This window comes from Tursiops truncatus, chromosome 2 (assembly GCF_011762595.2).
Source record: "Tursiops truncatus isolate mTurTru1 chromosome 2, mTurTru1.mat.Y, whole genome shotgun sequence".
In the NCBI taxonomy this organism is placed as follows: domain Eukaryota; kingdom Metazoa; phylum Chordata; class Mammalia; order Artiodactyla; family Delphinidae; genus Tursiops; species Tursiops truncatus.
The window spans coordinates 84,802,849-84,829,443 of record NC_047035.1 but is presented as its reverse complement, the minus strand read 5'-3'; the positions used below and the strand labels follow the sequence as shown (position 1 = coordinate 84,829,443).

At 57.0% G+C, this 26,595-nt stretch overlaps 1 protein-coding gene across 1 annotated transcript in view; it reads left to right on the top strand.

Moving 5' to 3' along the window:
- The window catches only part of SPTBN5 (spectrin beta, non-erythrocytic 5), a 46,888-nt gene that overhangs the window by 2,722 nt on the left and 17,571 nt on the right, over positions 1-26,595 (top strand). Inside the window, 39 exon segments of the mRNA XM_073799900.1 lie at positions 12-713; positions 715-859; positions 1,115-1,160; positions 1,163-1,281; positions 3,600-3,716; positions 5,795-5,946; positions 6,471-6,702; positions 7,646-8,277; positions 9,633-9,740; positions 9,742-9,769; positions 9,883-10,115; positions 10,373-10,526; positions 10,615-10,632; positions 10,634-10,706; positions 10,709-10,815; positions 10,875-11,003; positions 11,005-11,197; positions 13,171-13,400; positions 13,489-13,689; positions 14,376-14,493; positions 14,496-14,527; positions 16,940-17,070; positions 17,322-17,564; positions 17,841-18,128; positions 19,148-19,388; positions 20,334-20,504; positions 20,989-21,153; positions 21,589-21,803; positions 22,577-22,760; positions 22,978-23,124; positions 23,398-23,519; positions 23,873-23,910; positions 23,913-24,044; positions 24,449-24,579; positions 24,834-24,953; positions 24,955-24,980; positions 25,682-25,796; positions 25,894-26,001; positions 26,195-26,374. Coding sequence (XP_073656001.1) covers positions 640-713; positions 715-859; positions 1,115-1,160; positions 1,163-1,281; positions 3,600-3,716; positions 5,795-5,946; positions 6,471-6,702; positions 7,646-8,277; positions 9,633-9,740; positions 9,742-9,769; positions 9,883-10,115; positions 10,373-10,526; positions 10,615-10,632; positions 10,634-10,706; positions 10,709-10,815; positions 10,875-11,003; positions 11,005-11,197; positions 13,171-13,400; positions 13,489-13,689; positions 14,376-14,493; positions 14,496-14,527; positions 16,940-17,070; positions 17,322-17,564; positions 17,841-18,128; positions 19,148-19,388; positions 20,334-20,504; positions 20,989-21,153; positions 21,589-21,803; positions 22,577-22,760; positions 22,978-23,124; positions 23,398-23,519; positions 23,873-23,910; positions 23,913-24,044; positions 24,449-24,579; positions 24,834-24,953; positions 24,955-24,980; positions 25,682-25,796; positions 25,894-26,001; positions 26,195-26,374 — 5,898 coding nt within the window. The 5' untranslated portion in view covers positions 12-639.

Genomic DNA, 26,595 nt, shown 5'->3' with positions numbered 1-26,595 from the left:
ATTTGCAACAGGGGATGATGAAGGAGGAGACCCTGGAGCAGTTGATCTGGAGCATTCTTGAGCCGCCCCCTCCCAGTCTGGGCCACGCCCTGCGGCAGGTGGGAGAACAATGCCGGCTGTGTGCTGTCACCCCTGCCCTGCTGGCCCAAGAGGAGGGCCATGGCACAGCCCCAGCTCCAGCCAGCCTCTCCTGATGTCTCCCTCCCCGCCCAGCCCCTCCTATCTGCCATCTCCGACCATCCAGCCAGGTCTCCTCCCAGGGCCTGCACATCACCAAGGTAAGTAGTTTCCCGTTTTCCTTCCACCTGCCCTTTTCATCCCAAGGAGCAGCAGCAAACGCTGTGGCCCAGGAGAAACCTCTGGCAGCAGGAGTTCTAGAAGAAGAATTTAGAAAGTGGGATGGGACAAAAGGGGCCCTGGGCCATTCAAGCTCAGGACACCAGCCAGAAGGACCAGACCTTACCTGGCTAGGTTCCAAGCTGCAACCACCCACCAAATGTGGGACTCTCTGGCACGGAGGGGCCCCCACTCCCAGGGAGTCATCAGTATCCACAGTCCTCCCCCAACCTCCATGCCCCCAAAGTCCCCAGCTTAGGGAAATGTCCAGTGGCTCCTCATCCCCAGAGAGCTCCAGGCCTGATGGCTGGTCAGCCCCACAAGCCCCAGCAGCTCCTTGGGGCTACAGGCACATGAAGCAGGAGGCCAGGGGCAGAGCCCTGGACCGCTCTCCCAGTCCAGTCCCACCATGGACTCTGCGTATGAGATGGGCCACATTGGCAAGCTGCAGGCACAGCACGTTGCAGATGCAGGAGAAGACTTCACCAAGTGGATCAACAGTATCTTCCAGCACAGCCGGTGAGTGTAGCTGGGCGTGCCCCACAGCCCATCTCTACTGTCCCCCCGGCTCCCTGGCCAGTGGACCCTGGGGGACCGACTATGAGGTCATCTGACTGAGGCCCCTTCTTTCGACCCCGAAGCACAGCTGAGGCCAGTGCTGCTTCCTCAAGGCAGATGCTCTGGGCTGCATAGCCCAGGTCCAGGAATGGGGCAGACAGGTGCGGTTAGGCTGACCCTGTGCCTTCTCCATCCTCTCCCATGCCTGCTCCACGACCAGGTGGGCATCAAGATCCAGAACCTGTACACAGAACTGGCTGATGGTACCCGCTGCTGCGGCTGCTGGAGCTCATCTCAGGGGAGGTCCTGCCACCCCCCAGCCGGGGCCACATGCGCATACACTTCCTAGAGAACAGCACCCGAGCTCTGGCCTTCCTCAGGGCCAAGGTGGGCACTGGGGAGAGGGTTTCTGGGCGTGGTGCTGGGGTGGGCAGCAGGGACAGGCTGGATGACTAGATCATCTTTCCTGGGCTGGCCACAGGGCGGAGCAGAGGATCTGGAGCCGGGATCCAGGAGGAGCAGCTGCGATGCAGAGGTCCGGGAAGCAAAGCCCTTCCTTGCACAGTTCTCCCAGTTTAGAGAACACCCACTGGCTGAAGTGGAACAGCCATCGTCCCCAGTGGGTAGAAATGGAATATGACATTGAATGTAATGAGAGATTGTGGAGTCTAAGCTGAAAGATTCAGTGCACTCTTAGCCTTCTTTTTTCATAAATAAGGAAATTATTTACTAGGCAGACCCACAGTCAACTGGCCAGCAGATCCTGGATAGGGGGCCCTAGGGGTGAGGGAAGGTCAGACACAGGGGAAGAGCCTCGGACACTGAGCCAGGCAGTGGAGGGAGGAGATGCAGGGCTACCTTGGAGAAGCTGGACCAGACAGCAGGGAGGGACCTAAGCAAACAGGAGGGACCCTGAGAGAAAGGGACAGGCCAAAGAAATAGTCTCTAAAAGGAGACAGGAGCTCCAGGGACACAGAGGGACCCTCACGGCCAGTGTCAGGGGGCTGTGCAGGGGTCATTTATATTGAGAAGCAGGAATTGGGAGGCCCAAGGGCTCCTGGCCTCAGGTACTAAAGCACGAGGTGGCTGCCCCCGGAGGCTAAGAAGTCACAGGTGGGACTGGCTGGGCTGAGCCTAAGTCCTGGAATGGAGGTCACAGCCAGCCCCCCTGCGAGCCTGGCCTGCTGAAGGGAGGCCAGGAAGGTGAGAAGCCAAAGCAACAGACAGGAGCACTGCGGTCCCTGGGTGCACAGAAGAGCAGAAAGCTGCCGGCCACACAGTGCCAGGCCCTGCTTGGTCCCAGGGACAATGGCCTGAGAGCCAGCCACCTCCTCTTGGGAACCTGGGGAGGTGCAAGCCCCACAGCCCTTGTCAGAGGCTATGCAGCTCCCCTCAAGCTTAGAGACACAGCATGTCACTGATACGTAACCTATGAAGGTGACAGCCTTGTCTCCACCATATATATGAGGCAGCTATGGTCAAACTTCGGCCCCCAGCACACAGCTAATAAGTAGCAGAATGTGGGGTGCACTCATTTCTGGAGCCCTTGCCCTGTGCTGGGTAGTGCATGTCACAAAGCCCAGACCTGAGCATAGGGGCCCTACAGTTTCAGGGGAGACAGTTTATTTGAACCCAGATCAGCAATATGCTGGTAAATGTTTAACAATCAGCTATCTGGGCTGGGGAGTTGAGGGGAAGGAGGCAGATGAAATCCCTGGTTTGTAGCATTTGCTGATTTCCGAGGCCTTCATACCCCTACCACGACGTCGCTAAGCACAAAATCGGGAAGATTTTTTAAAAGGTGGCCAGGGTAGGCCTCAATGAGAGAGTAGCGTTTGAGTAAAGACTTAAAGCAAGAGAAGGAAATAGCCATGGGACTCCCTTGGGGAATAATATTTTCAGACAGCAGGGATAGCCAGTACAAAAGCCCCAAGGCCTGAGCTTAGAATCTCAGGGAACTGCAAGAATCCCATGGGTCTTAGAGCCATGGGGTCCGGAAGAGGAGGATGGAGCCAGAGGGTGAAGGGGCCCAAGCCACATGCGACTTTCATGTTTATTCTGTTCCTTTCTCTCCTTGATTCAACCCTTCCTGTCCAAGTGGCAAAATCTAGGTCAGCAGGTTCTCAACATTAGTGCACGTAAGAACCACCGAGGTGTTTGTCCAAATACAAATTCCTGGGCCCTGGTCCAAGAGAGTCTCATTGGGTGGAGCTTGGGAATCTGAATGTTTAACAGGAGATGGAACACTGATGAAGAAGGCTGAGATTCAAATGTGAGCCAGGGACCCAGGCACTCACTGGAGATCCCCAGATGCCCTGGGAGGTGGAGGCAGACAGTCGATGCTGTCTATTGAGCTCATACATTGACTTTTACGACTCTTCATTTCAACCTCCGTAGCTGCACCGCTGATCCTGGCCCGGGTTTGCCTGTAGCCCATGCATGGGGAGTCCTCCTGCTCCTGTGGTCCAGCCCAGTTCACCATGTTGGGGCTTTCCCTAAGGGGGCTTGGGACCAAAGCCCCAACCACTTAGAAACGCTTTACTTGCCTGGCCTTGTGCCTGCCTTCCTCTCCCCTGGGGATCTCCTACGGCAGGACAGACTCCAGAACCCTCCCGTCCAGCAGCCAGCCCCCTGGACACTTGGTTGCTATGAGTCTTCTCTGGTATATGGGCTTTGCAGCTGAGCCCGGTCAACTTTGCCCACAGGTGCCAGTACCCCTCATGGAGCCAGAGAACATCGTGGATGGAGACCAGATGCTCATCCTGGGACTCATCTGGGTCATCATTCTGTGTTTCCAGATTGCCCACATCTGCCTGGACAGGGTACGTCTCAGCCCCCAGTGCCCAGCCCTGGCCTCACCTCAGGGCCCTGGGGACAGAGCAGTTGCACCCAACTGTTAGGATCCCCACAACGGATCCTTGGCATCCACACAACTACTATTCACTCATCAACCACGGGCAAGGATGTCAGAATGTCAAGGAGACTGTGATATGCTGAAGTGAGAACTAGATTCCCAGGCTTCAAGCCTGATCTGGGACGAGTCATTCACTAGTGAGGGGGTCAAGGTACCTGCCCACCACCCATCTTTCACCCCCGATTTGTTACAGGGCATTGAAATCCTGTAACTTTCATTACCCCTTAATGTATTGTTGGGGGAAATTAAACATATAGAGGGAGCCCCAGCCCTGGAGGTTTCCGAATCCCCAGGATCCTGAAAACCAAAGAGATGGTCCCCCATCTTCCTCCATTCTCCCTCTTGTTTTCCCACAGCTGGATCAGAAAGAGTAAACACATAAAGCCCTCATATTTGTCAATTTTCATAGTTTCTAAAACCCCATCTAAAACTTGATTCTAGTAGGTTAGGAAAGCACACCTGGAGAACGAAATCCTAATGAAAAGAAGCCAGAGATTCGGCTCAAATCCAGGAGGGTCCTTTACACTCATGAGGGAACTGTGAGCCCCAGGAGAGCAGGGCCTTGCCTGCCTACATCCCCAGAGCCTAGCATGTATGTGGCGAATGAATGGACGGATGAATTTCTAACTGAGCTCAAGCCCTTCCAGGAAGCCACACTCCCCTGCCCCGCCCCCAAGGCCAGTTCCAGGTGCCCCTGCCACCCTTTCCCTTAGGAGCAGCAAGTCCGCATCATCCCCTGACTGGCCACCAACCAGCCAACTGGCTCTCTGGTCCGCCGCCAGCTCGGGCTCTGCTCCCTGCAAAACTCAGACATGTCTGGCACCAGGCTGACCTCACACACGCACATGCTCCCCCCAGAATCTCTCCCGGTTCGTGTCTGCTAGCCTAGCCCAGCCACTCAGGATATCTGGACCTGGCCTGGCTGTGGCAGAGCCCAGCTCCAGGCCCTGAAGCTCTTTCCTCCTCCCCTCCCCCGCGCTGCTGCTCACTTGTCCTTCCTACCCAAGCTCCGGGCCCCAAAGGGCAGGGCAGGAAATGCAGCCTGCTGTGCTTTAACATTCTGAGTTTATAAACAGGGGTTGGTAGAGGGGAGAAAAGGAGAGGAAGAGTCAAGGGGAAAGGAGATGGGGACTCTGCGGTGTGAGGGGCGAGGGAGGGAGTGGATGGAAGGGGAGGACCACTGAGGGCAGGACAGGGACGAGGAATGGAAGGCAGGGAAAGAAGTGGAGCCAGGAAGGAGAAGGGAAAGGAGCACCGAGTGGAAGAGGGATGCGGACGGGAGTGGGGGCAGGTGGAAGCCGAGAGTAGCAGAACAAAGGAAAGTATCCAGGAGACTGAAACCAGTTATAGATGGTCATTTCCCAGTCTGAAGAAGCCGTCGCATGAGGCATTGTGGGGGCAGACAGGTGGGCTCCCCATGTCAGAGATGGGCTCTGTCAGATGTTTCTGGGTCAAGAGAGACCCTTCCCTATCAGTGGGGAACCCAGGGCAACTTCCTGACCTCTCTCACTGCACCTCATATGCCATCCTTAGAATGTAAATACTAATAGCGCCTACCTCTGAGGCTGTGCTGGGTGGAGAGCCACGTGTGCAGGCCAGTGGCTGGTTGGCAGAAAACCCGTGTTGACCAGGAGCCGGTCTAATGAAGCCCAGACTCAATTCTGTGCAGCCCAGGGTAGGTTAGCACAGTGCCTGGCCCATCAGAAAGGCTGGAGAAACGGGACTTACTGCTGCTCTTGTCCCAGTTGCGACTCAAAGCCAGCTGCTCAGAGGTGACAGGTTTCAAGCACTCCGCTTCTTTGTAAGGACAATCTTTCTCTCGCACCCCCATTCCCTCCCCAGCACGAGTGAAAGCGAGTACAGTCAGATGCTCCGGGTGGGAGAGCAGGATCACAGTGTGCCCAGCCTGCCTCTCCCACGGCCTGCGGGCTCTGCTGCCCCACCCCACCTGTCCCTGCATGGTGACCCGCTGTCCTGTCCTTCCAGGAGGAGTTTGGGGCCAGCACAGCCCTGCTGTCTGCCAAGGAGGCTCTGCTGCTCTGGTGCCAGCGGAAGACGGCCGGCTACGCCAACGCCAACATCACTGACTTCTCCCACAGCTGGAGTGATGGGCTCGGCTTCAGTGCCCTCATCCACGCCCACAGCTGTGCATGAGGGAGGGGCCCCAGTGCCTCTGGACCCTGGCCTGGCCTGAGGCAGCCCTTGGCTTCCTTCTGGGAGGCCTCTACCCACTGAGCCAACTGCTCCAGGACTTGGGTCCTCAACCCACCCATTCTCCCATGTCCCTCTGGCCCCTGCGCTGGGCACAGAGATAAAGACAGATAACAGCTGAGGCCCCGGTCTGTGATACCCCTACCCCCTTCCATGGAATTGGCCAGGTTTGCCTTTGACCCTGCCCTCCTCCATTCTCTGTGCCCCTGTCCTCTCCCTGGCAAGCACCTGACCTTTTGGAGCTTCCTCCCCTACCCAGGAGCCTGACCCCTGAGCAAAATTAATTCTCCCCTCTCCCAGCCCTATTACTTCAGCCGGGGTCTCAGATAATCATCAGGGGGAAACTAATGCACTGCAAGGTATGAATGACCAATAGGAGCTGGTTTGCCTTTTTAACAAGTCCACTTAAAGCCAAGTCACTGACTCTGGTAAAGAGCCCTGCCTGCTCTCTGCACAGGCCAGATCTGCTTCACTACGGCTCCCTGCGTCCCGACCGCCCACTGCACCACCTCCGCTGTGCTTTCCGTGTGGCTGAGCAGGAGCTGGGCATCGCTCAGCTGCTGGACCCCGAGGACGTGGTGGCCCTACAGCCCGATGAGCGTTCCATCATGACTCACGTCTCCTTCTACCACCACTTCTCCCACCTGCACCAGGGGCAGACTGTCCAGAAGAGACTCGCGAAGGTTGGTAACAAAGGGAAGGTGGCATCGAGGAGAGGTGGGGTGAACGTGGGCTCCGGAGTCAGACACACCCGAGTTTGAAGGCTGTCACTACCCCTTCCTCGCTGTGTGGCCTTGGCTGTGTCACCTAACTTTACTGCACTCCATCTGTAAAATGGAGATGATGATTCCTGGGCAATAGATAATTCTGGGTAATAGAAGGCTGCTATGAGTGTGCAAGGGAGCATAAGCACAGTGCGTGGCACACAGGAAAGCCAGGTGGGTGATGCCCCTTCCTGCCCCTCCCCCTCCCCCTCCGCTCTTAGGTTGCTAAGCTCCTAATGGGATTAAAAGGCTCCGAGAGCTGGACTCCGCAAGGACGAGCGCAGCGCAGCTCCGCTGGGCTGAGTCCCTGTTTCTGGGGGCTCTCTTACCCTCTGGGCATGATGGCAGAGAGCTGGACTCTGCAAGGCCGAGCGCAGCGCAGCTCCGCTGGGCTGAGTCCATGTTTCTGGGGGCTCTCTTACCCTCTGGGCACGATGGCAGAGGCTGAGGCTTGGGAAGCCTGTTCTCAGGGTTGGTGTCTCAGCTGGGCATGGGGGAGCTGATCCAGGCCAAGGGCTCTGAGCTGCTTTAGGGGTGTGGCGGCCTCAGGGAAGAAAAGGAAGGCTCAGAAAAAGAACAGCCCCCCCCCACCCGAGTTGAGGCCAAATGGAGTAAAATAAGGTAGAGGAAGGCAGGACGGGGTCCCACACTCCCAGGTCTGAGTGTAGAATGGCGGCAGACCCGCTTCTCTGGGGTCTGGGAGGAACCCCACTTTAGTGTGTCCTCAGCTGAGGGCAGGAGCTACTGCCTACCTGGGCAAGCCTGGCTGGCACTCAGCACCCAAAGGGGAGGGCCTCCAGAGCCTGGATTCCAGGGCCTGCCCCCGGGTGCCGCCCTGACCCTTTCCCATGCCCTCAGCCAGATCCTGCTTCAGCTCCAGGAGACAGAGGCGCTGCAGACCCAGTGTGAGCAGCTGGTGGCCGATCTCCTGTGGTGGATCACGGAGAAGCCGGTGCAGCTGGAGGCCCGGGATTTCCCAGACACCCTGCCAGGCATGCGCCAGCTGCTGGTGGCCTTTGCCTCCTTCCGCACCCAGGAGAAGCCACCAAGGCTGCAGCAGCGAGGGGCCACGGAGGCCCTGCTCTTCCGGTTGCAGATGGCACTCCGAGCCCAGAATCGCAGGCACTTCCTGCCGCACGAGGACCTGGGCCCTGCAGAGCTGTCCCAGAGCTGGGCAGGCCTGGAGCAGGCAGAGGCCTCGTGGAGCCAGGCCCTACAGCAGAGGTTCCTGCAACTAGAGAGGTTGGAAACCCTGGGCCGGCGCTTCCAGCGTAAGGCAGCCCTCCAGGAGAGCTTTCTAACAGACACAGAGCAGGTGCTGGACCGGGCTGCAGCCCCGCCAGCCAGCCCGGCCACAGTGGAAGCGGCCACCCAGAGGCTGCGCATGCTGGAGGCCGGCTTCCTGCCCCAGGAGGGGTGCTTCCAGGCCCTGGCCGAGATTGCAGACGTCCTCCAGCAGGAGCACTACCATGGCTGGGCAGAGGTGGCCTGCAGGTGAGCCCCAGACACGTGAACGGTCTTCAAAATAGGCTAGGGCCTTCCTACCATGCCCCTGTCTTTACACAGCCCATTCCTGGACACAGAGGCAGGGATGATTTATGGGTTTGGGGCTCCCTTTAAAAAGATCTAACTCCTGGGAATTCCCTGGCAATCCATTCGTTAAGAGTCAGCGCTTTCACTGCCAGGGCCCAAGTTCGATCCCTGGTCAGGGAACTGAGATCCTACCAGCCACAAGGTGTGGCCTAAATAAATAAAAATAAAAAGATCTAGCTCCCACTGATGTCTGAAATTCCACCATCCGTAATTGATCCCTTTTGGTAAAGCACTGTTCTTTCTAGATAGCCTCTTATTAATTCATTCACTAAACATTTATTGAGTATCTACTATGTCCCAAGTACTATTCTAGGTGTTAGAGATTTAGCAGTGAAGAGGACAGACAAAAATCCCTCCCTCCATAGAGCTTACATACTACTAAGGAAAACAGAAAAAAGATGTAGTATGTGAGATAGTGATTTAAAAAAATAATAAAGCAGAATAGGGGAATATGAGGTGCCAGGTGGGGGGAGGGAATTACATTGGGTGGTCAGAGGAGGTTTACTGTTGAGCAAAGACCAGCAAGAAGTGAGAAGCCACACAGATATGAGGACAGACTCTACTAGTGCAGTGTCCCAAGGTGGCACACGCGTGGCATATTTGAAAAACAGCACAGAAGCCAGTGTTGGCCAAGTGAACAAGTTGTAGTTGAGGTCAGGGAGGTATGGAGGCGAGAGGTGGTGGCAGAGATCCTGCTGGGCCCTGCAGGACCCAGTAAAGACTTGATCTGTACTCAGCAGAAGATAAGCAGTTGTGACAGGGCTTGAGCAGAGGAGTGACACAATCTAACTTTCGTTTTACAATGATAACTCTGGATGCCATGTCAGGAATAGACTGAAAGGGCCAAGTCAGAAGGAGATAATAATAATCCAGACCAGAGAAGCAGTGAAGGTGATGAGAAATTGGTGGGATCCTGCATATATTTTGAATCCAGCGGGATCTGCACACAGATCAGATGTGGGGTGTGAGAAAGTGAGTTATCAAGGTTTTGGCCAGGGCACCTGGAAGGACGGCGTTGCTATCACCTGAGATGAGGACTGGAAAGAAGGCTTCAGGGTCCGTGAAGCCCTCCTTCCAGCTTCTCTGCCTGTGTCTAAAAGGTGGAGATACTGCCCCAACTGGATGGATGCTCACAGCTCCAGCCACGGTACTCAAGCTCCTCCAGGACAGCCAGTCCCCACCCCGCAACTGTGGACCCCAAGGTAGCTTCCCTACCCCAGCCCAGTGGGTACCACCCTTATTCTCACATCCCCCAGGCAGTTGGAAATCACTCAGTGCTGGGAGCGGCTCCTTCCGCGGCTGCAAGGGCAGAGGAAGCAGAGGGCAGGCATGCAGGCTGTGCTGAGCCTGCTGCAGGAAGTAGACTGCCTCCAAGAAGCTCAACCAGCTGCAGGTGGGCCCTGGACCAGCAGATCCCTGGGAAACACAGCAGGATGCGCCAGCCCTGGCGTTCACGGGGACCCAGCACTCTGGGACTTTAATGACCACTCATCTGTCCCTGGCCAGGTGCTGGCCAGCTCCACGGCCTGTGGGCAGCAGCTGGCAGAGGTAGTGGAGCTGCTTCAGGGACATGACCTGCTGGAGGCCCAGATCTTGGCCCATGGTGCCCACGTGAGCCATCCTGCCCACCAGACAATGGAGCTGGATTCTTCCCTAGGCACTAGTGTGGAAGTGCTGCAGGCCAAGGCCAGGGTGCTGGCCCAGCTCCACCAGAGCCTGGTGTCTCTTGCCAGGTCCCGGTAAGAGCTCACCCGAACTCCCCTACCCTCTCCAGAACTTTTCTGTAACCCAAATTACCCCCTGCCCAGCTTAAAACAGTGCTGCCTGGCAACTTCTTCTACACTGACCCTCATCCCCAAGGCCTCTGTCTCCTCTGTTCAGTCATCCAGGAAAAGGAAAACTCCTGTCTAAGGGGGAGTGTCTGAGTCTGCTGGGGAACCCCCTCCCCAAGCCCCGTCACTCCCCGAGCCCCTCTGTGGCCCTTGCTGTCCCTCAGGCGGGCCTTGCTGGTGCAGACCCTGCAGCGGGCAGAGCTCCTGCACAACTGTGAGGAGGAGGAAGCCTGGTTGAGGGAGCGGGGACAGCTGGTGGAGGATGCGGCCCTGGGCCCGGATCTCAGCCAGATCGCTGCGGCCCTGCAGCAACACAAGGTGCCCACTACCCTGCGCCCTGCCGGTTCCCCTCTCCCTGCCTTCCCGCCCTTCCCCTCACCCAGCTCCCTGCTCTGCTGTCTGCCAGGCCCTAGAAGCCGAGCTCCCCCCGCCACCAGGCCGTGTGCACTGATCTCGTTTGGAGAGGACGCGACCTGGGCGCACGCAGGCCCCGATCGCGGCGGATCCCCGGGAACGGGCCGCGGCGGTGCAGGGCGCATGGCAGAGGCTCTGGGCCCGGGCGGCGGGGCGGGGCGCGCGGCTGCAGGCGGCCCTGCTCGTCCAGCAGGTAGCTGGGCGGCGGGTGGGGAGTGTGGGGTCGGCCCGTGCCCAGCCTGCCCTCCTCAGTACTTCGCCGACGTGGCGGAGGCAGCCTTGTGGCTCCGGGAGCGGCGGTCAGCGCCGGAGAGCATGTCCTTTGGGAAGGACCAGGCGGCTGCTGAGGCCCTGCTGTGGCGCCACCTGCGGCTCGAGCGCGGCAGTGCGCGTCTTTGGGGCCGAGCTGCGGCGATTGGACGAGCCCGCGCCGGCCGCAGCCCGGGGGCATCGTCGCTCCTGGTACGCGGGGACCGACCGGGCAGGGACCCAGACCCACGGGCCTCCGACACCAAATGCGCGTGCTGTGCCCGCTCTCCCATGGTCACACAGAAGGTGGAAATGGGAGGGCATTTGTGGCCCCTGACCTGGCCTTCCCCTGGGCTTGGAGGTGCCCACCCCTCCTCAGATCGTCTCCCCTGCGGACCCGCCCACAGTTAGTGGAGTCCTGTCTGCTCACGGTTGGAGGCCATCGAAGTGTAGTTTGGTGTTGCTCACTTCGCCCGCCAGTTCCCAGGCACTGATCAGTTTCCTCCAGGAGCGTCCCTTTCACCGCCAGACCTAAGGTGACCCTTCAGTCCTATTTTGCTCTCTCCTGACTTGGCCTTTTTAGGTTTGGGGTGGCCTAATCACTACACCAGACTGCTTTCTGAACCCCCTCCCTCAGTTCATCGAGCCTCCAGTTTTAAAAGAAACAGATACCTACCTGGTGGGCAGTTTGGTCCACCCTATGAGAGCTTGCAATTGTCTTTCAAGAAGCCATACATGTAGCTCAGGATGCGTAAATCACAGCCCTCAAACCCTGTACTCACATTTGGTCCCTCTACCCTCATCCCAAGGAAGCTCCATTTCCCAGATGCCCTCTCTCTGCCCAGCCATGTCCCATGCACCTGCAGAGCTGCAGCTCAGGTCCTCATATCTTAGGAGGGGGCCTCGTGGAATACTCGGTAGCTGACTGGGGTTCTGGTCCTGACCACCAGGACCAGACTAATCAGGTCTGAAAAGTCTATGGTTCTAATTTAGCCAAGGTCGAGCTATCTCTTTTCCTTTGCATTTATTCCCTGGACCACATAATTAACAATTTTTGAAAATAGATCCACGGTGTGTTAGCAGTTGTCTGGTTACCTCTACAGATGAGGTAACCAAGGTTCACAGAGGCCAAATTACTGCCCTCACAGCTGCTGGAGAGGCCTCCCAACTCCGGGTGCAGGGCTGTTTCTACCCCATCCTTCCCTGTGTGGCTATGATGTTTAACTCCAGCACTTAGTTATATTAACACACACTGCTTTTGGTATTGCCTCTCTCCTGTTCTGTGTGGCCTCCTTCTCCAGTCTGAGCTAATTGTTTAAATGAATGAATGCAAGGTGCCTTATCCTTCTTTTGTGTCCTCTACTGCCCAGCCAGCCCTGGCATTGACAGAGAGGTTAGTCCTAGTCTCTGGCATTTCCAGACCCTTGCTTTGCCCAATGGGGGTGGTTGATAGAGAAATGCCCCCTCTCCTGGGGGTGGGGAACCACTTTGGCAGCTAAGCAGAGCCTTCCCTCCTCCATACAGAAGGAGCCCCCTGAAGGCTGGAGCAGAGTTGATGGAGATGCGACTGGGAGACCTCAGGATGGGACCCAAATTTTAGCACTGCCGGGCAGCCAGTACCCCTGCCCTCTGGTCCAGATGAGCTTCATCTGCAGAGGTATAAGACCAAGACCCCATGTAGGAACCTTAATAGAGCATCATAAATTTATTCTGTGTGGCTCTCAGGGGCATCTGAAGACCGAAGGGAGGGAGTTAAGAGAGGCCATTTTGGGCTCAGCAGAAAGAAAGATGTGAAGCTGCTCGAAATTCTGAGTCTTCTTTTGTTTTCTTCCCCTTTCCAGGCTTTCTCTGTGCCTATTCCTTTTCTTCAGCCTGGCTGCCACTGCTGTGTCTTACCCTTGCCCAGGGCCAGAGGGACAGAGACCAGATGCTCATCCACCCCCATCGGGAGGGCCAGCCTGTGCTTTCCCCACCCCTCTCTGCCCCATCTCCTACCACCAGAGCCACTCTGCCTCCCCCTCTGCAAAGCCTACTCCCCCAGCCAGACCCACTGAGGCCCACCTTGTCCATGAACTCTTTCCCAACAGCCCCAGACTGTTCTGGCCATTTCCCCACCGTGGACACCCATAGTATTTATTTCACGCAATGCACATTCTGCTTATCCGTGCACAGTCCCGGGAGGTGTCCCATCAGCTCTAGGTCTGTGGGCTTACAAGCCTGAGAAGATCGTAAGGCCCTGAACAGGAAGCTCTGACCTTCATCCTCTTCTCGCCCCCAGGGCTCCTGGCACAGGGCTGAGTAATAAATAATCCCCCGCCCATCCCCACTGGCCAGCTGCTGGGTCAAGAAGAGGAGCAGGACCAGGATAGCCCTCAGAACCTGTGCTCCCACAGGGACGCACTTCACCCAGCTCCCGGGAGAGACCCTGCAGCCCCTGCGCCAGACGAGCCCCGACACCTGGGAGCTGAAGGACTGGGGGTGCTGCCCGGCCAGGTGCCCATCAGCCACATCATGGAACAAGAATCCCAGGTACAACCACTGGCCCCACCCAGCCTAGCCTTCTGCTGCTTGCGGGGAGCCCCCTCCGGACATGCTGCCCTCTGTCCTGTCCGCACAGGTGGTGTCTGCCCTGAGCTCTCCGAAAAAAGGCCCAAGAAACCTAGCGGCCCCACGTGAGGTTTCCTGCTACTCTGGCCCCTGGGGCACCCAGAAGATGGCCCTCCCAGATGAGCCTGACCCTGCCTTTGACCCCAACACCATCCTCCAGACACAGGACCACTTGAGCCAGGACTGTGAGGGCCTGCGGACCCTGGCAGAGGTAACGCCCCTTGTTCAAGAAACGTTCATGGAGCACCCACTCGGGGCTAGACCCTGAGCCGTGAGCCCAGGGACAGAGCAGTGACTGGACTTGCTCCCTGACCTTGGGGAGTTTATGTCATGGCAGAGAAGATGTGAAACAAGTCATTAGACAGACGTGGGTGTGATGGGAGCGTGAGAGGGGAGCCCAGGTCAGGACGGGGAGTCAGGGAAGGCATCGCTGAGGGAAGGACATTTAGGCAGAGACTTGAACAATGAGAAGCTGAGAGCAGGTGAGCCAGGGGGAGGGCAGGGGGAGATGGCAGGGAGGAGTGTTCTAGGCAGGACCTGTGCAAAGGCAGGAACGAGGGCCAGGGTACCTGGAGCACAGCAGTGAGGCCCAGGAGCGGCTAGAGGAGAGCCCGGAGAGGAGGGGGCCGGGAGTGGGGTCAGGTCCCATGGGAGAAGCGTGGATTGTACCTAAGAGCCAAAGGACATGAGTAGGACAGGAGCAAAAGCACACATTCTGCCGGGGCCCTCTACTCTGTGCCACCTCTGACAGAGGGCACAGAGCCCAGCTGTGGGACAGGGACCGTTTGTGGCCCTGGCCCTGGGCTCTGCTGGTTGGGAGGTGATGGGGGACCTGCTCTGAGCGCCCCGTGGCGGGCACTGACCCTCACCCCAGCCTCTGGGCCGGCCTCTCCTCAGCACCGCAGGGCCCGGCTGGAGGAGGTGGTGGCCCTGTTTGGCTTCTATGGCTCCTGTGGGGAGCTGCAGTCCTGGCTGGCAAACCAGACAGTGCTGTTCCGAACACTGCAGCCCCAGGCCACAACTTGGAGGTCATGCAGCTCAAGTGTGAGGTACAGTCCCCTTGGAGCCGGTGGGGGGTTCTTAGCTGCTTGGCCCTGCCGCCCCTCTTCATTCCTGCCCTGCTCCCTCCTCACCATGCTTCTGCCTCCCCCTTATCCACTCTCAGTGCTCCTCGTTAGCTGTGGTCCTGTCTGGGAGGAGGGAGGGAGGGAGCTGGCCTTGAATGTTTTTAAATTGAGGTATAATTGGCATACAACACTGTATTAGTTCAGGTGTACAACGTAATAATTAGATGTTTGTATATTATTGCAAAATGCCCACAACAGTAAATCTAGGTAACAACCATCACCATACGTACATAGTTACAGAATTATTTTTCTAGGGATGAGGACTTTTAAGACTTATTCTCTTAGCAACTTTCAAATATGCAATATAGTATTATTAACTATAGTTGCCATGCTGTACATTACATCCCCATGACTTTTTATTTTATAACTGGAAGTTTGTACCTTTCGACTCCCTTCACCCGTTTCACCCATTCGTTACTCCTCCCCTTTGGCAACCACCAATGTGTTCTCTGAATCTCTGAGCCTGTTGTTTTTTTCTTTAGATCCCACATATAAGTAAGATCATATGGTATTTGTCTTTCTCCAGGTGACTTATTTCACTTAGCATAATGCTGTCAAGGTCCATCCATATTGTCCTGAATGGCAAGATTTCATTCTTTTTTTATGGCTTAATAGTATTCCAGTGCAAGCGCGCACACATGTGCGCACACGCATGTGTGTGTGTATCACATTTTCTTTGTTCATTCATCCACTGATGGACACTTAGATTGTTTCCATAATCTTGGCTATTATAAATAATGCTGCAATGAAGATAGGGGTGCATATTTATTTTTGAGTTAGTATTTTCATTTTCTTCAGATAAATACCCAGAAGTGGAATTGCTGGATCATACGATAGTTCTATTTTTATTTTTTTGAGGAACCTCCATACTATTTTTCATAGTGGTTGCACCAATTTACATTCACACCAACAGTGCACAAGTGTTCCCTTTTCTCCACATCCTCGCCAACACTTGTTATTTCTTGTCTTTTTGATAATAGCTATTCTCACAGGTATGAGGTGATATCTCATTGTGGGTTTCATTTGCATTTCCCTTATGATGGTGATATTGAGCATCTTTTCATGTAGCTCTTGGCCATCTGTATGTCTTCTTTGGAAAAATGTCTATTCAGAGCCTCTGCCCAGTTTTAAATTATATTATTATTATTTTTTTTTTGCAATTGAGTTGTGTGAGTTCTTTTTATATTTTGGATATTAACCCCTTACCAGATATATGATTCTCAAATATTTTCTCCCATTCCATAGGTTGCCTTTTCATTTTGTTGATGGTTCCCTTTGCTAGGCAGAAGCTTTTTAGTTTGATGTGGTACCACTTGTTTATTTTGCTTTTGTTGCTTTGCTTTTGGTGTCAAATCCAAAAAATCATCATCTGACTGATGTCATGGAGCTTATGCCACTATGTTTTCTTCTAGGAGTTTTACGATTTCAGGTCTTACATTCAAGACTTTAATCCATTTTGTGTTAATTTTTGTGTGTAGTGTAAGATAATGTTCCAGTTTCATTCTTTTGCAGGTGGCTGTCCAATTTTCCCAACACCATTTATGAAGGGACTGTCTTTTGCCATTGTATAGTCTTGGCTCCTTTGTCATAAATTAATTGACCATGTATGCATGGGTTTATTTCTGGGCTCTCTATCTGCCCCATTGAGCTATGTGTCTGTCTTTATGCCAGTACCATACTGTTTTGATTACTATGCCTTTGTAATATAGTTTGAAATCAAGGTACGTGATACCTCCAGCTTTGCTCTTTCTCAAGATTGCTTTGGCTATTTGAGAACTTTTGTAGTTCCATACAAATTTTAGTCTTCCAATCTATGAACACAAAATATCTTTCCATTTATTTGTGTCTTCTTCAATTTTTTTCATCAATGTCTTATAGTTTTCAGTGTACAAATCTTTTGCCTCCTTGGTTAAATTTATTCCTAGGTATTTTATTCCTTTTGTTGTAATTGTAAATGGGACTGTTTTGATTTTTCTTTCTGATAGTTCATTATTAGTGTATAGAAAGTCAACAAATTTCTGTACGTTGATTTTGTATACTACTTTACTGAATTCATTTATTAGTTCTAAGAGTTTTTTGGTGGAGTCTTTAGCATTTTCTATATGTAAAATCATGTCATCTGCAAATAGTGACCATTTTACTTCTTCCTGTCCAATTTGGATGCCTGGTCTTGAATTTTTAAAGGGCCCTCCCAGCCCTTTAAGGACACAGATCCCTGTCCTACCAGAGGGATGCAGCTCAAACATCTCTGTAGCAGCCCTTATCTGAGGTCATTCCTAAGGGAAGTGTGGGAAGAGAAGAGTCCCCTCAAGGCCTGGAATCTCTTTCCCCCAGAAATTCCTCACTGCCCTGGCTGTGGGAAGAGGCCTCTGGGCTGAGGTTAGCAGCTCCGCTGAACAGCTGAAGCAGAGATGTCCTGGAGATTTCCCCAAAATCCAGCGACAGCAGGAGGAACTGAGCTAGAAGTGAGCATGAGGAGGGAGTACAAGGTGACGGGGGCAGCCTGGATGCAGTGCCCAGGCCTGAGTGCCTGCTCACCTGACCCCCAAGATACCAGGAAGAAAGACTGGACATGTCAGAAGCAGAGAGGAGAGGGTGTGGGGGCAGCCAGCCTGGCAGCTTCTGTCATGAGAGCCTCTGGCCAAGACCCCAGGATGGACGGGCTGGTGTCCCTGTGACGTGACATCCCTGAGACAGCCCTGCTCCCTCTGCCCAGGTGGGAGCAGCTGGAGGCCCTGAAGAAAGAGAAGGAAACACAGCTGGCATGCACCACACATGTGTGCAGTTTTCTGCAGGAGTGTGGAACCACATGGGTCCAGCTGCAAGACATGATACTCCAGCTAGAAACCCCAGAGCCGGGGCACTTAGAGGACAGCCACCGCGTCCTGCAAGTGAGCCAGCAGAAGATGCTGGCGCGGGAGAGAGGCAAAGGGCAGCCAGCGAGTATGGCCTGGGTTCGGCACCGTGAAGGCCTGAGCAGGGTTCTGGAATGGGGAAGAGGACAGAAATTGAGGCGGGGAGGACGGGCAGGATGTGCTGTCTGAAGGGCAGGGCACAGGTTGGGGAACAGTATGAGAACATGCTCATGGTGAAATGGAGAGCCACACGTGCTTGCTGCCTCTAGGTGGTGGGTGAGGGGCCAGTTTAGAGTCGCCACCACTGGCCCTGGGGAGCACAGGCCCAGGCACTGGGCCCAGGGCAGGGCCCAGACTAGGCAGTGGGCCCTGTCTCACAGGGTCGAGGAGCTGGGCCCCACAGAGAGCCAGTCCCTGCAGGGACAGGTGGAGACGCCGTAGGGGCTGCTGGAGCGAGTGCAGGAGCAAGTGACCTGACGGGCCTGGGTCCAGGCCAAGGCGCAGCCCCACCAGGGCTTCCTGCAGGGGAGCCGGTGTCTGCTGCAGGCAGGCGGTATCCGGGCTCAGCTGCACAGCGAGGAAGAGGAGGTGGTGGACGTGGCCTCAGCCCAGCAGCTTCTGGCGGAGCACCAAGACCTGCTGGAGGAGATTCACCTGCAGCAGGAGAGGTCAGGACAGGGGGGCGGGTGGGACGCCCTTCAGGCTGGCCACGGCCAGTGGGGACGGGATACCAGAAAGGGAGAGGCAGGAAGTGGCCAGTCACCCAGGGGAGTGGTGCTTCAGGCAGGTTTAAAAAGAGGGGGTGTAACCAAGGACTGGTCAGGCATCTTGCTTACTTTTGGGAGGGACCTAGGGCAGAGTCTGAGCTTCCTGGAACATTCTATCCAGGCCTGGCCATATCCCATGCAGGTGAGCCTGGTAGATTGCTCTGTCAGGGTGGTCAAGCCTCCCCACCTATTCTGGGTAACGCAGACCCCACGGACCCCTGGAGTGAAATGGCTCAGCCCCCTACCCCCTGGGAATAAGACACCCACCTCCTTAGTATGGTGATGCCTCCTCTCCTCCTACAGGGGTGGGTACAGTCTGCAGGCTGTGCCCACGTGAAGGAGCCTGACGAGTGGCCAAGTGGGCACTGAAATGCAGCCCATCCTCTGCTCACTAGACTCCGCTACCCGCTTCTGGGCTGCATAAGCTCAGAGAAGTGGAGCCTTTTCCTAATTCACACAAAGGTGTCGCCTGTTCCCAAGCTGTGAGCCTGGGGGTGAACCTGGCAGAGAGGGGTGGGTGCCTTTTCTAATCGCTCCAAGCTCCACCCAGGCTTGCGGTGGCCCCAGTCAGGCATGTAGTCAGTCTGAGTGATTTTTCTGGGTGTGCTGCCCCAGCACATCCACTTGCCTGGGCACTGTCATCAGCATGGCCAGCTGGAGCAAAGGTGTGACATGCAGGGAGCACGGGAACTAATGAGTCCCACGAACTGGGCTGGGCTTGTTACATTCAGTGTCTCACTAGTGGCCCAGGGCACAGCTGTCCCACAGGACAAGCGAACCCCTGGGCTCACCAGCCTCAGACCCCTTCTGGTTACCCTTACATCAGAGCTCCAAGATGAATGAGCCGTGGAGGTGAAAGGGGAGGAAGGTTGCCAAGGGGAGCGGACGGGGTTTCACCCTCTGCCTGTCGTCCTGGACAGGCTGCAGCAGCTGGAGGCTCAGGGCCAGCCCATGGCAGCCTTGGACTCCCCGGACTCCCGAGGGGCGGCCAGTACCCCGAGGCTCCTGGGCCAGCAAGGCAGGAAGTTGAAGGCCTCCTGGGAGCAAAGACAGCAGCGGCTGCAGGAGGGGTTGAAGTTGCAGAGGTCTGGTCGAGAAGTGGATGTTTTCACTGCCACCTGTGCCAACCATGAGACCTTCCTACAGCTGGACAGCCTTGCGGTATGGAGCTCGGGGTGTGCAGCTGGGATGCTCCTACCCCAGGAAGTAGGAGCTTAGAAGCCAGGCTGGGCGGGAGGCCACTGGGTCAGCGGTGGGTGAGGTGGTGCTGACCCCCATCCTCCCGGCATGACCCCAGTCTCTGCATCTCCAGGACGGCAGCTGCCGGCTTCCCTCCAGCTCCAGGGGAGGGGCCGGCACAGGTACATGAGGCCTCCCTGGGAGGGATGCTTAAGAGTCCACTGCTGGACTAACAGCTGTGTGCTATTTGGAACACTCTAGTTTACAAAGCACTCTCCCACTTGTTATGTCATTGACCTCCAAGCATCCCTTGTGAGATAGGCATTATGGCTCTGATTTTTCCAGATGAGGAAAACTGAGGCTCAGGCCAACTGCTCAAAGGCAGGGCTGGGCCCAAAGCCTTGGCCTCTTGAATAACCCCCTCACCCTCCCTCAGCCGGCTGCTCTCTGTCCTGATGGCCTCTGGCCACACTCCAGGCTCTTGCACGGACCATGCGCTCCAGCTGCAGATCTTGACTCTGTCAGATATTTGTTCTGCCCACGATGGGGGCTCAGAGCCGGGCTAGTTCACAGGCCTCCCGGAGCTTAAGCCTGTTTGGAGACAGAGGACCGTCCATGATCTGATGCGGCTGGAGCAGTGGGGACCCGGCCAGATGCTTCTCCTATCTGGGCACAGGGCACCGTGAAGCCAGACCCTGATTCTCCAGGCCTCTTTCTGCTGTTTTCCCTGAGACATCTTTCTTCCCATCTTGGTTTCCCTGTCCATTCTTGGGAGCGGTAACCCCAGGTCCCACCTCTCCTGCACCCCGGGATTGGCTCTGCATCCTGCTCTTCCCCTCGGGGCACCCTAAGACCCCTTTCCCTAGAGGAAAATACTAGCCCTCACCCCCACTCTGTGATACCCACTCTCCCCTGGTTCCTGGGTAGGAATGGAAGCAGGACGTGGCAGAGGTGATGCTGTGGATGGAGGAGAAGTGGCGGATGCTGGCGGACGAGCCATCCCAAGAGCCTGGCAACATCCTGCAGAAACTCAGGTGGCACAAAACAGCTGAGCGTGAGCTGGTGGCCACCCAGGGGCACGTGGAGGGCCTGCAGCAGGTGCAGGACACTGGACAGAGGGTGCAGGGCCTGCTCAGCTTCTCGTTTCCGCTGCACAGCACTTTTGCGTGGAGCACAGTCACTGAAGGAAGAATCAACCTCAGTCTCCATGGAATTAGGATCCCCCAGTTTCCCCCCTCACTCATCAGGCACCCCCTGGTCTTGGCACCCAAACTAGCCCAGGACGCTTCTGTCACCCCTTCCCCTCGGGTCTAAGAGGCAGCCTGCCGCCGCTGCCTGAATGCAGCCCTCCCACCAGCCATCTGGTGCCTGCTTATCCCACACTGTTCGCAGGCATCAGAGGAAAGCCTTCCCACCTCTGCCTGCAGATTTAGGGCTACGCAAACAGCTCGAGCCCTTGTGGCGTGTGGCATGCAGCTCGCAGCCAGCCACCACCACTGCTGCCCCCCGGGCCCAGCCCGCCACGGCCCCTCCTGGTACCAGCAGCTCAACAAGACGCCCCAGGCCTTTGTGTCTACCGCAGGTTGGGAGAGAGCTGTTGAGCCGCAGACCCCGTGCCCAGGAGGACGTGCAGGCCGGGCTTCAGGGCCTGAGCAGCAAGTGGGAAGAGTTGAACCGCCAAATGGCAGAGCATGGGAAGCAGCTCTGGCGGGCTCGGCAGCAGGACCAGCTCCTGGGGCTGCTGCAGGTTGGCTGAAGAGAGGGGCAGGACACAGGAGGGAGACCGAAGCTGGGCTGGGCTGAGAACGGCCAGGACGGGAAGGAGAGGGGAGGAGTCGGGGTGTTCTGCTGACTCTGGAGCGGCCCTGGGAAGTCCTGCAGCCTTTGGCCTAGGCCTGGCCCGTTGACCCTGGCTTTACGCACCACTGGCCGATCCAGGATTGCCTCCTGTGTACCCATGCATGCTCAGCACAACTTGAGTCCCCCGGAGAGGAAGAAGTGTGAGGGGATGGGGCTGTTCGTGAGGCTCTGGGAGAAGGTGCGGGTTGGGAGTGGGAGAGGTCCCCAAAAGGCCGTTGGTGAATTTGGTGGGCTACTAGCACTGCAGCCTTAGAGCCCAAGAAGGGCCACTTGCCAGCCTGTATGTGGAGAACCTAATGCAGCGCCCGGCGTCCCTCCCCAGGAAGCCAAGGAGAAGGTGGAGCAGATAGAGGGGCCCCTGCAGAGTGCAGAAATGGGGCAGGACCTGGGCTCAAGCTGGGGGCTGCAGAGACAGCACAGTCAGCTGGAGGCCGAGAGCCAGGCGCTGGCCGGCAAGATGGCTGCCCTCGTTCCCCAGGCCCACCAGGTGGTCAATACCCAGACCATCGTGGAGGAGACCCAAAAGTACCTCCAGAGGTACTCGCCTGCTCGCGCCGTCTCCACTCCATTGTGTGTAATTGCCACCATGTGAACCTGAGGGTGGTTTCACCCAGGGAGCCCAGCAGGGTGGCACCTACAGGCCCTGAGGTTGTCCAAGCCTCCTTCCCTGATGAGTAGAGTCATTCCCGTCAATAGAAATTGACTAGAGGCCAGATGAGAAACTCAGGCAAGGCTTTATTGGGGCCCCTGCTGCATCAGGGGGAAGCGAGAACAAACAGCAATTCCCTTGTTTGCCTGCTCACTCGGTAGAGCTTGTTCCTTATATGGGGTGAAGGTAGGGGTGTGTCCAGGCATCGGGCTGGGGGCGTGGCTTAGGTGTTTTGCCCACCCCTCTAGTGGTGGTAAGTGCAAAGGACATGAGCAGTACCCTACTTCTGTCCCGACACCCTGTTTTTGCCCTCGTTTTGGCTCTTCAGAAGTGGCAGTTGGGCTTTTTTTGTCTTTTTATATCTTCTGTCCAGAATTTGCCCCAACTGCAAATGTACACAGTTATTTTTAGTCCCTTATAGTTTCTTTGTATTCCGTTGCGCAAGGAGACGTTTGTCCAGGTGCCAGCACTGCAGCGAAGGGTCCCAGGTCCCAGCCTGTCTCAGCTGGGGTCTGGGCCCTCTCTAGCTGCCTCCCCATCATCAGATGAGGCTTCCCCAGCCCCAGTCTCTTTCTTCATAGGTCCCTGGCTGGGCCAAGAAAAGGACTGAGCGTTACCCCTCACCTGTCCCCAGCATCCCCCATCTGCTCCCTCCACCCAGGTTCGAGTCCCTTCAGGGATGTCTGGCCGCCCGGCGACTGCAGCTGCAGGCCTCCGTTGAGCTGTACCAGTTCCACCACCTGAGCGACATGGAGCTCACTTGGGTGGCAGAACACATGCCTGCACCCAGCGCTGGCTCCGAGAAATACTTGAATGTCGCCCACAGTCTTCTCCGCAAGCACGAGGTATGGTCCTCATTTTCTCCCAGGATCCCTGATGTCCCATTCCCAGACCCTAGACGCCCTCCACCGCTACTCAGCGGTGCCTAATTGCCCCCAGCCTTTCTCTGCCAGCAAGTTTTGCCATGACTGAGCCCTGGAGCCGCATCCACGGCTCTGTTCTAGGCACCCCATGGCTAAGGGAAGCCCAGATTTGACAGCCCCTCATGCTGTTCTGTGGCAGGAGCTCCGCGCAGAGGTGAAAGCCCACCAGGGACAGGTGCGAAGGGTGCTGGGTTCCGGCTGCAGCCTTGCAGCCTCAGGGTGCCCCCAGGCCCAGCACATCGTGGAGCAGTGCCAGAAGCTGGAAGGCCGCTGGGCGGAGCTGGAGTAGGCCTGTGAGGCGTGGTAGGATGCAGAGGGCATGGGGTCAGGGGAAGTAGCCAAAGTCGGGCAGCCTCTGCGAGTGAGGTCTGTGGGCGGGACCTGGAACTCTCAGGGAGCTGGGTCAGTGGTGAGAACTCTGGGCCCGGAGCTGCTGGGTCCCCATGGGCAAAGAAGCCTCTTTTTGCTGCCTGCTGGAGAGCAGTGGCGTGATGTCCCCAAGGGGTGATGGAGGGTCGCATCTGAGATCGTCAAGATGAGTTGGCACCATTCTTGATAGTATTTCCTGGACATATCAGAGCTGGAGGACTGGGTGGAGGAGAAGTGGCCTCTGGTGAGCAGTCAGGACTGTGGCGGGGACAAGACAGCCACGGTCAGGCTCATCAAGAAGCACTAGGTAAGGTGTCCTGAGTATCCCCTACATGGTCTGGACTGGGGTGATGATGGACCACGAGGAAGGGGTCTGTCACACGCCCAAAGTGCACATCCTGCTTCTCGGAGGCACAGAGCCCTGCTCTTTCTTCCTGAAGACTGTCCAGCCCCTTCCCCAGCCCCACCCAAATCCTGCAGGGCCCCCTGCTCACCCCCAGTTCCCCACCCCTTCTTCAGGCACCACCCCTTCGAAGAGCCCATCCCCCTTCTTTCATCTCTGTAGTGGTCCACACTCCTGTGGCCTCAGGATTTCTCTGCCGTCTCTTCTTGCTTCTTCTCCTCCCCCTGGGTAGAGAATAGATGAGTGAGTCACCCAGTCTGAGCTTTGCGTGCTGACGGGCCCTGCAACAGGAACTGGCTCTTCTTGGAGCTCCATGGAGGAGCTTGACCGGAGAGCCCAAACCCTCACTGGCCCCGAGGCCCCTATGCAGCTGGGCGTGGTGCAGGAGAGGCTCCGGGAGGGGCTGCGGGCACTGCAGGAGTTGGCAGCCACACGGTGAGGGGTGCTGTACCCCTCCCCAGGTTTAGGGGGTCTAGCCATGGTTGGCTGTGTCCATACCATAACCCCGAGTTGGAAGGAGCCCGTGACCCCAGGCCCACAGAGATGGCAGATGGTTCCTTGCTGTGTGTTGCTCCCCTCTTTCTGTAAATTCCTCAGTGAGGGCCCAGTGGGCAGGAACTTGGACCCCCAGCTCCTAGCTCCCCATCTCTTCCCCACATCCACACCCTCACCTGCCCTCTCCTGGCCTTCTTATGTTTACTCCTCCCTGAATCCAGAGCCTCAGGCTTGGGCAGAGACCATGAATAACCTCCTCCTTCAGGTCACCTGCTTTGGCTGGGCCAGCTGTCCCCAGGGGGGTGGGCAGCTAACTTCTGGGGAACCACGGGCTATCCCCACGGGGACCGGGAGCTGGAGGGGACCCTGAAGATGCACGAGTTCATGAGGGAGGCCGAGGACCTGCAGGGCTGGCTGGCCAGCCAGAAGCAGGCAGTCAGGGGAGGAGAGAGCCTTGGGGAGGAGGACGTTCTGGTGAGAAGAGGCCAGGGGTAGGGAGGAAGCCCCAAGGCAGAACGCTGTGGGCAGGGGGCTGGCCGGGCTGTGTGGAGAAGGGGGCCCTGGGTCATGAGCCCTGGCTGAGGACAGGCCCTCTGGGTAGAGTGGGCAGGCCCTGCGGCCATCCAACCCCCCACGGTCCAGATGTCACTGAGGTGCCTCACTCCCCAGGCTGCTTGCTGTCTCGCCAGCTAGGGGCCACTCTGTCACCTACTCCCCTCTCCCCTCAGCGCTTCTGCACCAAGTTTGCAAAGTTTCAGCACCAAGTAGAGATGGGGGGCCAACAGGTGGCAACCCGCCAGCAGCTGGCAGAGAGCCTGCTAGAATGTGGGCACAGCGCCGCCCCTCAAGGCCCGTCAGATGCAGCAGGATCTGCAGTGAGTGCCCAGCGGACCCAGGGCATGGGTTTGGGGGAGGGTGCTGGGCAGGCAGGTCCTGGATTGTGAAAGGGCACGTGGTCCCGGGGCCACGCTGGCTCTGTCTGCACCTGAGGTGTCGGGAAAGGGGGATGCTTCCAGGGAAGCCGAGCCCGCCACGGGTGCAGGTCAGAGAGTCCTGCCCAGACCCCCAGGGACACTTTTCCAAACCTCTGGCTCCCGGGACTTGGAGGAGGGGCTGTGGGAACACTGCCTAGCTGCCCACTGGCTGGTTTGGATCCTCCCCCAACCTGTGAGCTTTGAGGCAAGGTCATCCTCGTTCATAACCCCTAGCACGGAGCCTGAGCCAGCCTTAGGAGCTCAGGGAGAGTTTACCGAGTAAATGAGGAATGGAGAGGAACGATTAGAATCTGATTGACTTATTGAGACTCGAAGGCACAAGATGTAAGGAGCATCAAAGAGCACAGGAATCAGTTAAGTGCTGAGCGTGACAACAGCAAAAGACTGAATTCAAAGCAAAGCTAGAGAGAGAGGCTCCAGGGCCAGGGCCAGACAGGAGAGGGGGTTCAGGAGGGGAGATTTGGGCCAGTCCTGGGTGCAGCCCAGAGAGCAGGAGAGCTGACCAGCCTAGCAAAGGGGGCGGAACGAGGTGCTAGGTGAATCGCTGATCTGCTGCCCATCTCCCGCATGCCTGTGCGCAGGGCTGCCTGGTTGGAGCTGTGGGCGCTGACCCAGGCCCACGGCTGCCTGCTCCGAGACGCTGAGATCACCCTCAAAGTTCACAGAGATCTGTTGGAAGCCCTCACCCAGGTCCAGGTGTGAGCCCAGGAGGAGGAAGGGGCTTCTTTCTAGAAGTGGATCAGCGCCCCACCCTCCAGTCCTGATCCCCTTGGCCATCTCCTTTCCTTGGGAGAAAGCCACAGCCTCCCCATGTGGTGTGGCCTGGGACCTGTGTGGGCTGGGGGCCCAGCTGAGGAGACACGAGGGGCTGGAGCGTGAACTCGTGGGCACTGAGCGGCAGGTGAGCCCAGGTCTGGCTGCCTCTCCCCCGCAGGCCTGCCCATCTTCTCTCTAGCTTTTCCCCGCTCTCGGGCCACCGGTCAGGCCCATTGTGTATGGAGGGCAGGACCCCAGGAGGGAGCCGTGGCATAGGCAGGTCCTTCAGCCTCTAGGAGGACGTGACCCTTTTCTCCCTATCACTACCCTGCCCCCAGCTGCAGGAGCTGCTGGAGACTGGAGGAACGGTGCAGAAGCTGGGGCCCAGGCCTCAGGCCCAAGCGGTGCAGCAGAGGCAGCGGGCCCTGGTGCAGGCTTGGGAGGCCCTGAAGCTGCACGTGGAGCAACGCCGGGCCCAGCTGGAGCGGGCATGGCTCCTGGCCCGCTTCCATGCAGCGGTGAGGGCTCTTCCCTCCCCGGGCTCTGTGTGCGTGTGTGTGTTGTACCATGAGTGTGCATGCACTAATGAGACCCTCCAACCCTGGAGGGAAGACGAGTGGGGACACGAGGAGGAAGAGCACTGGGCATGTGCAGGTGTCCGTCTGGCCAGGCAGAGGGCTGAGCGCAGGGGATGCAGCGGAGACTCCTCAGGTTTGGGTCAACACCAGCCCAGGTGAGT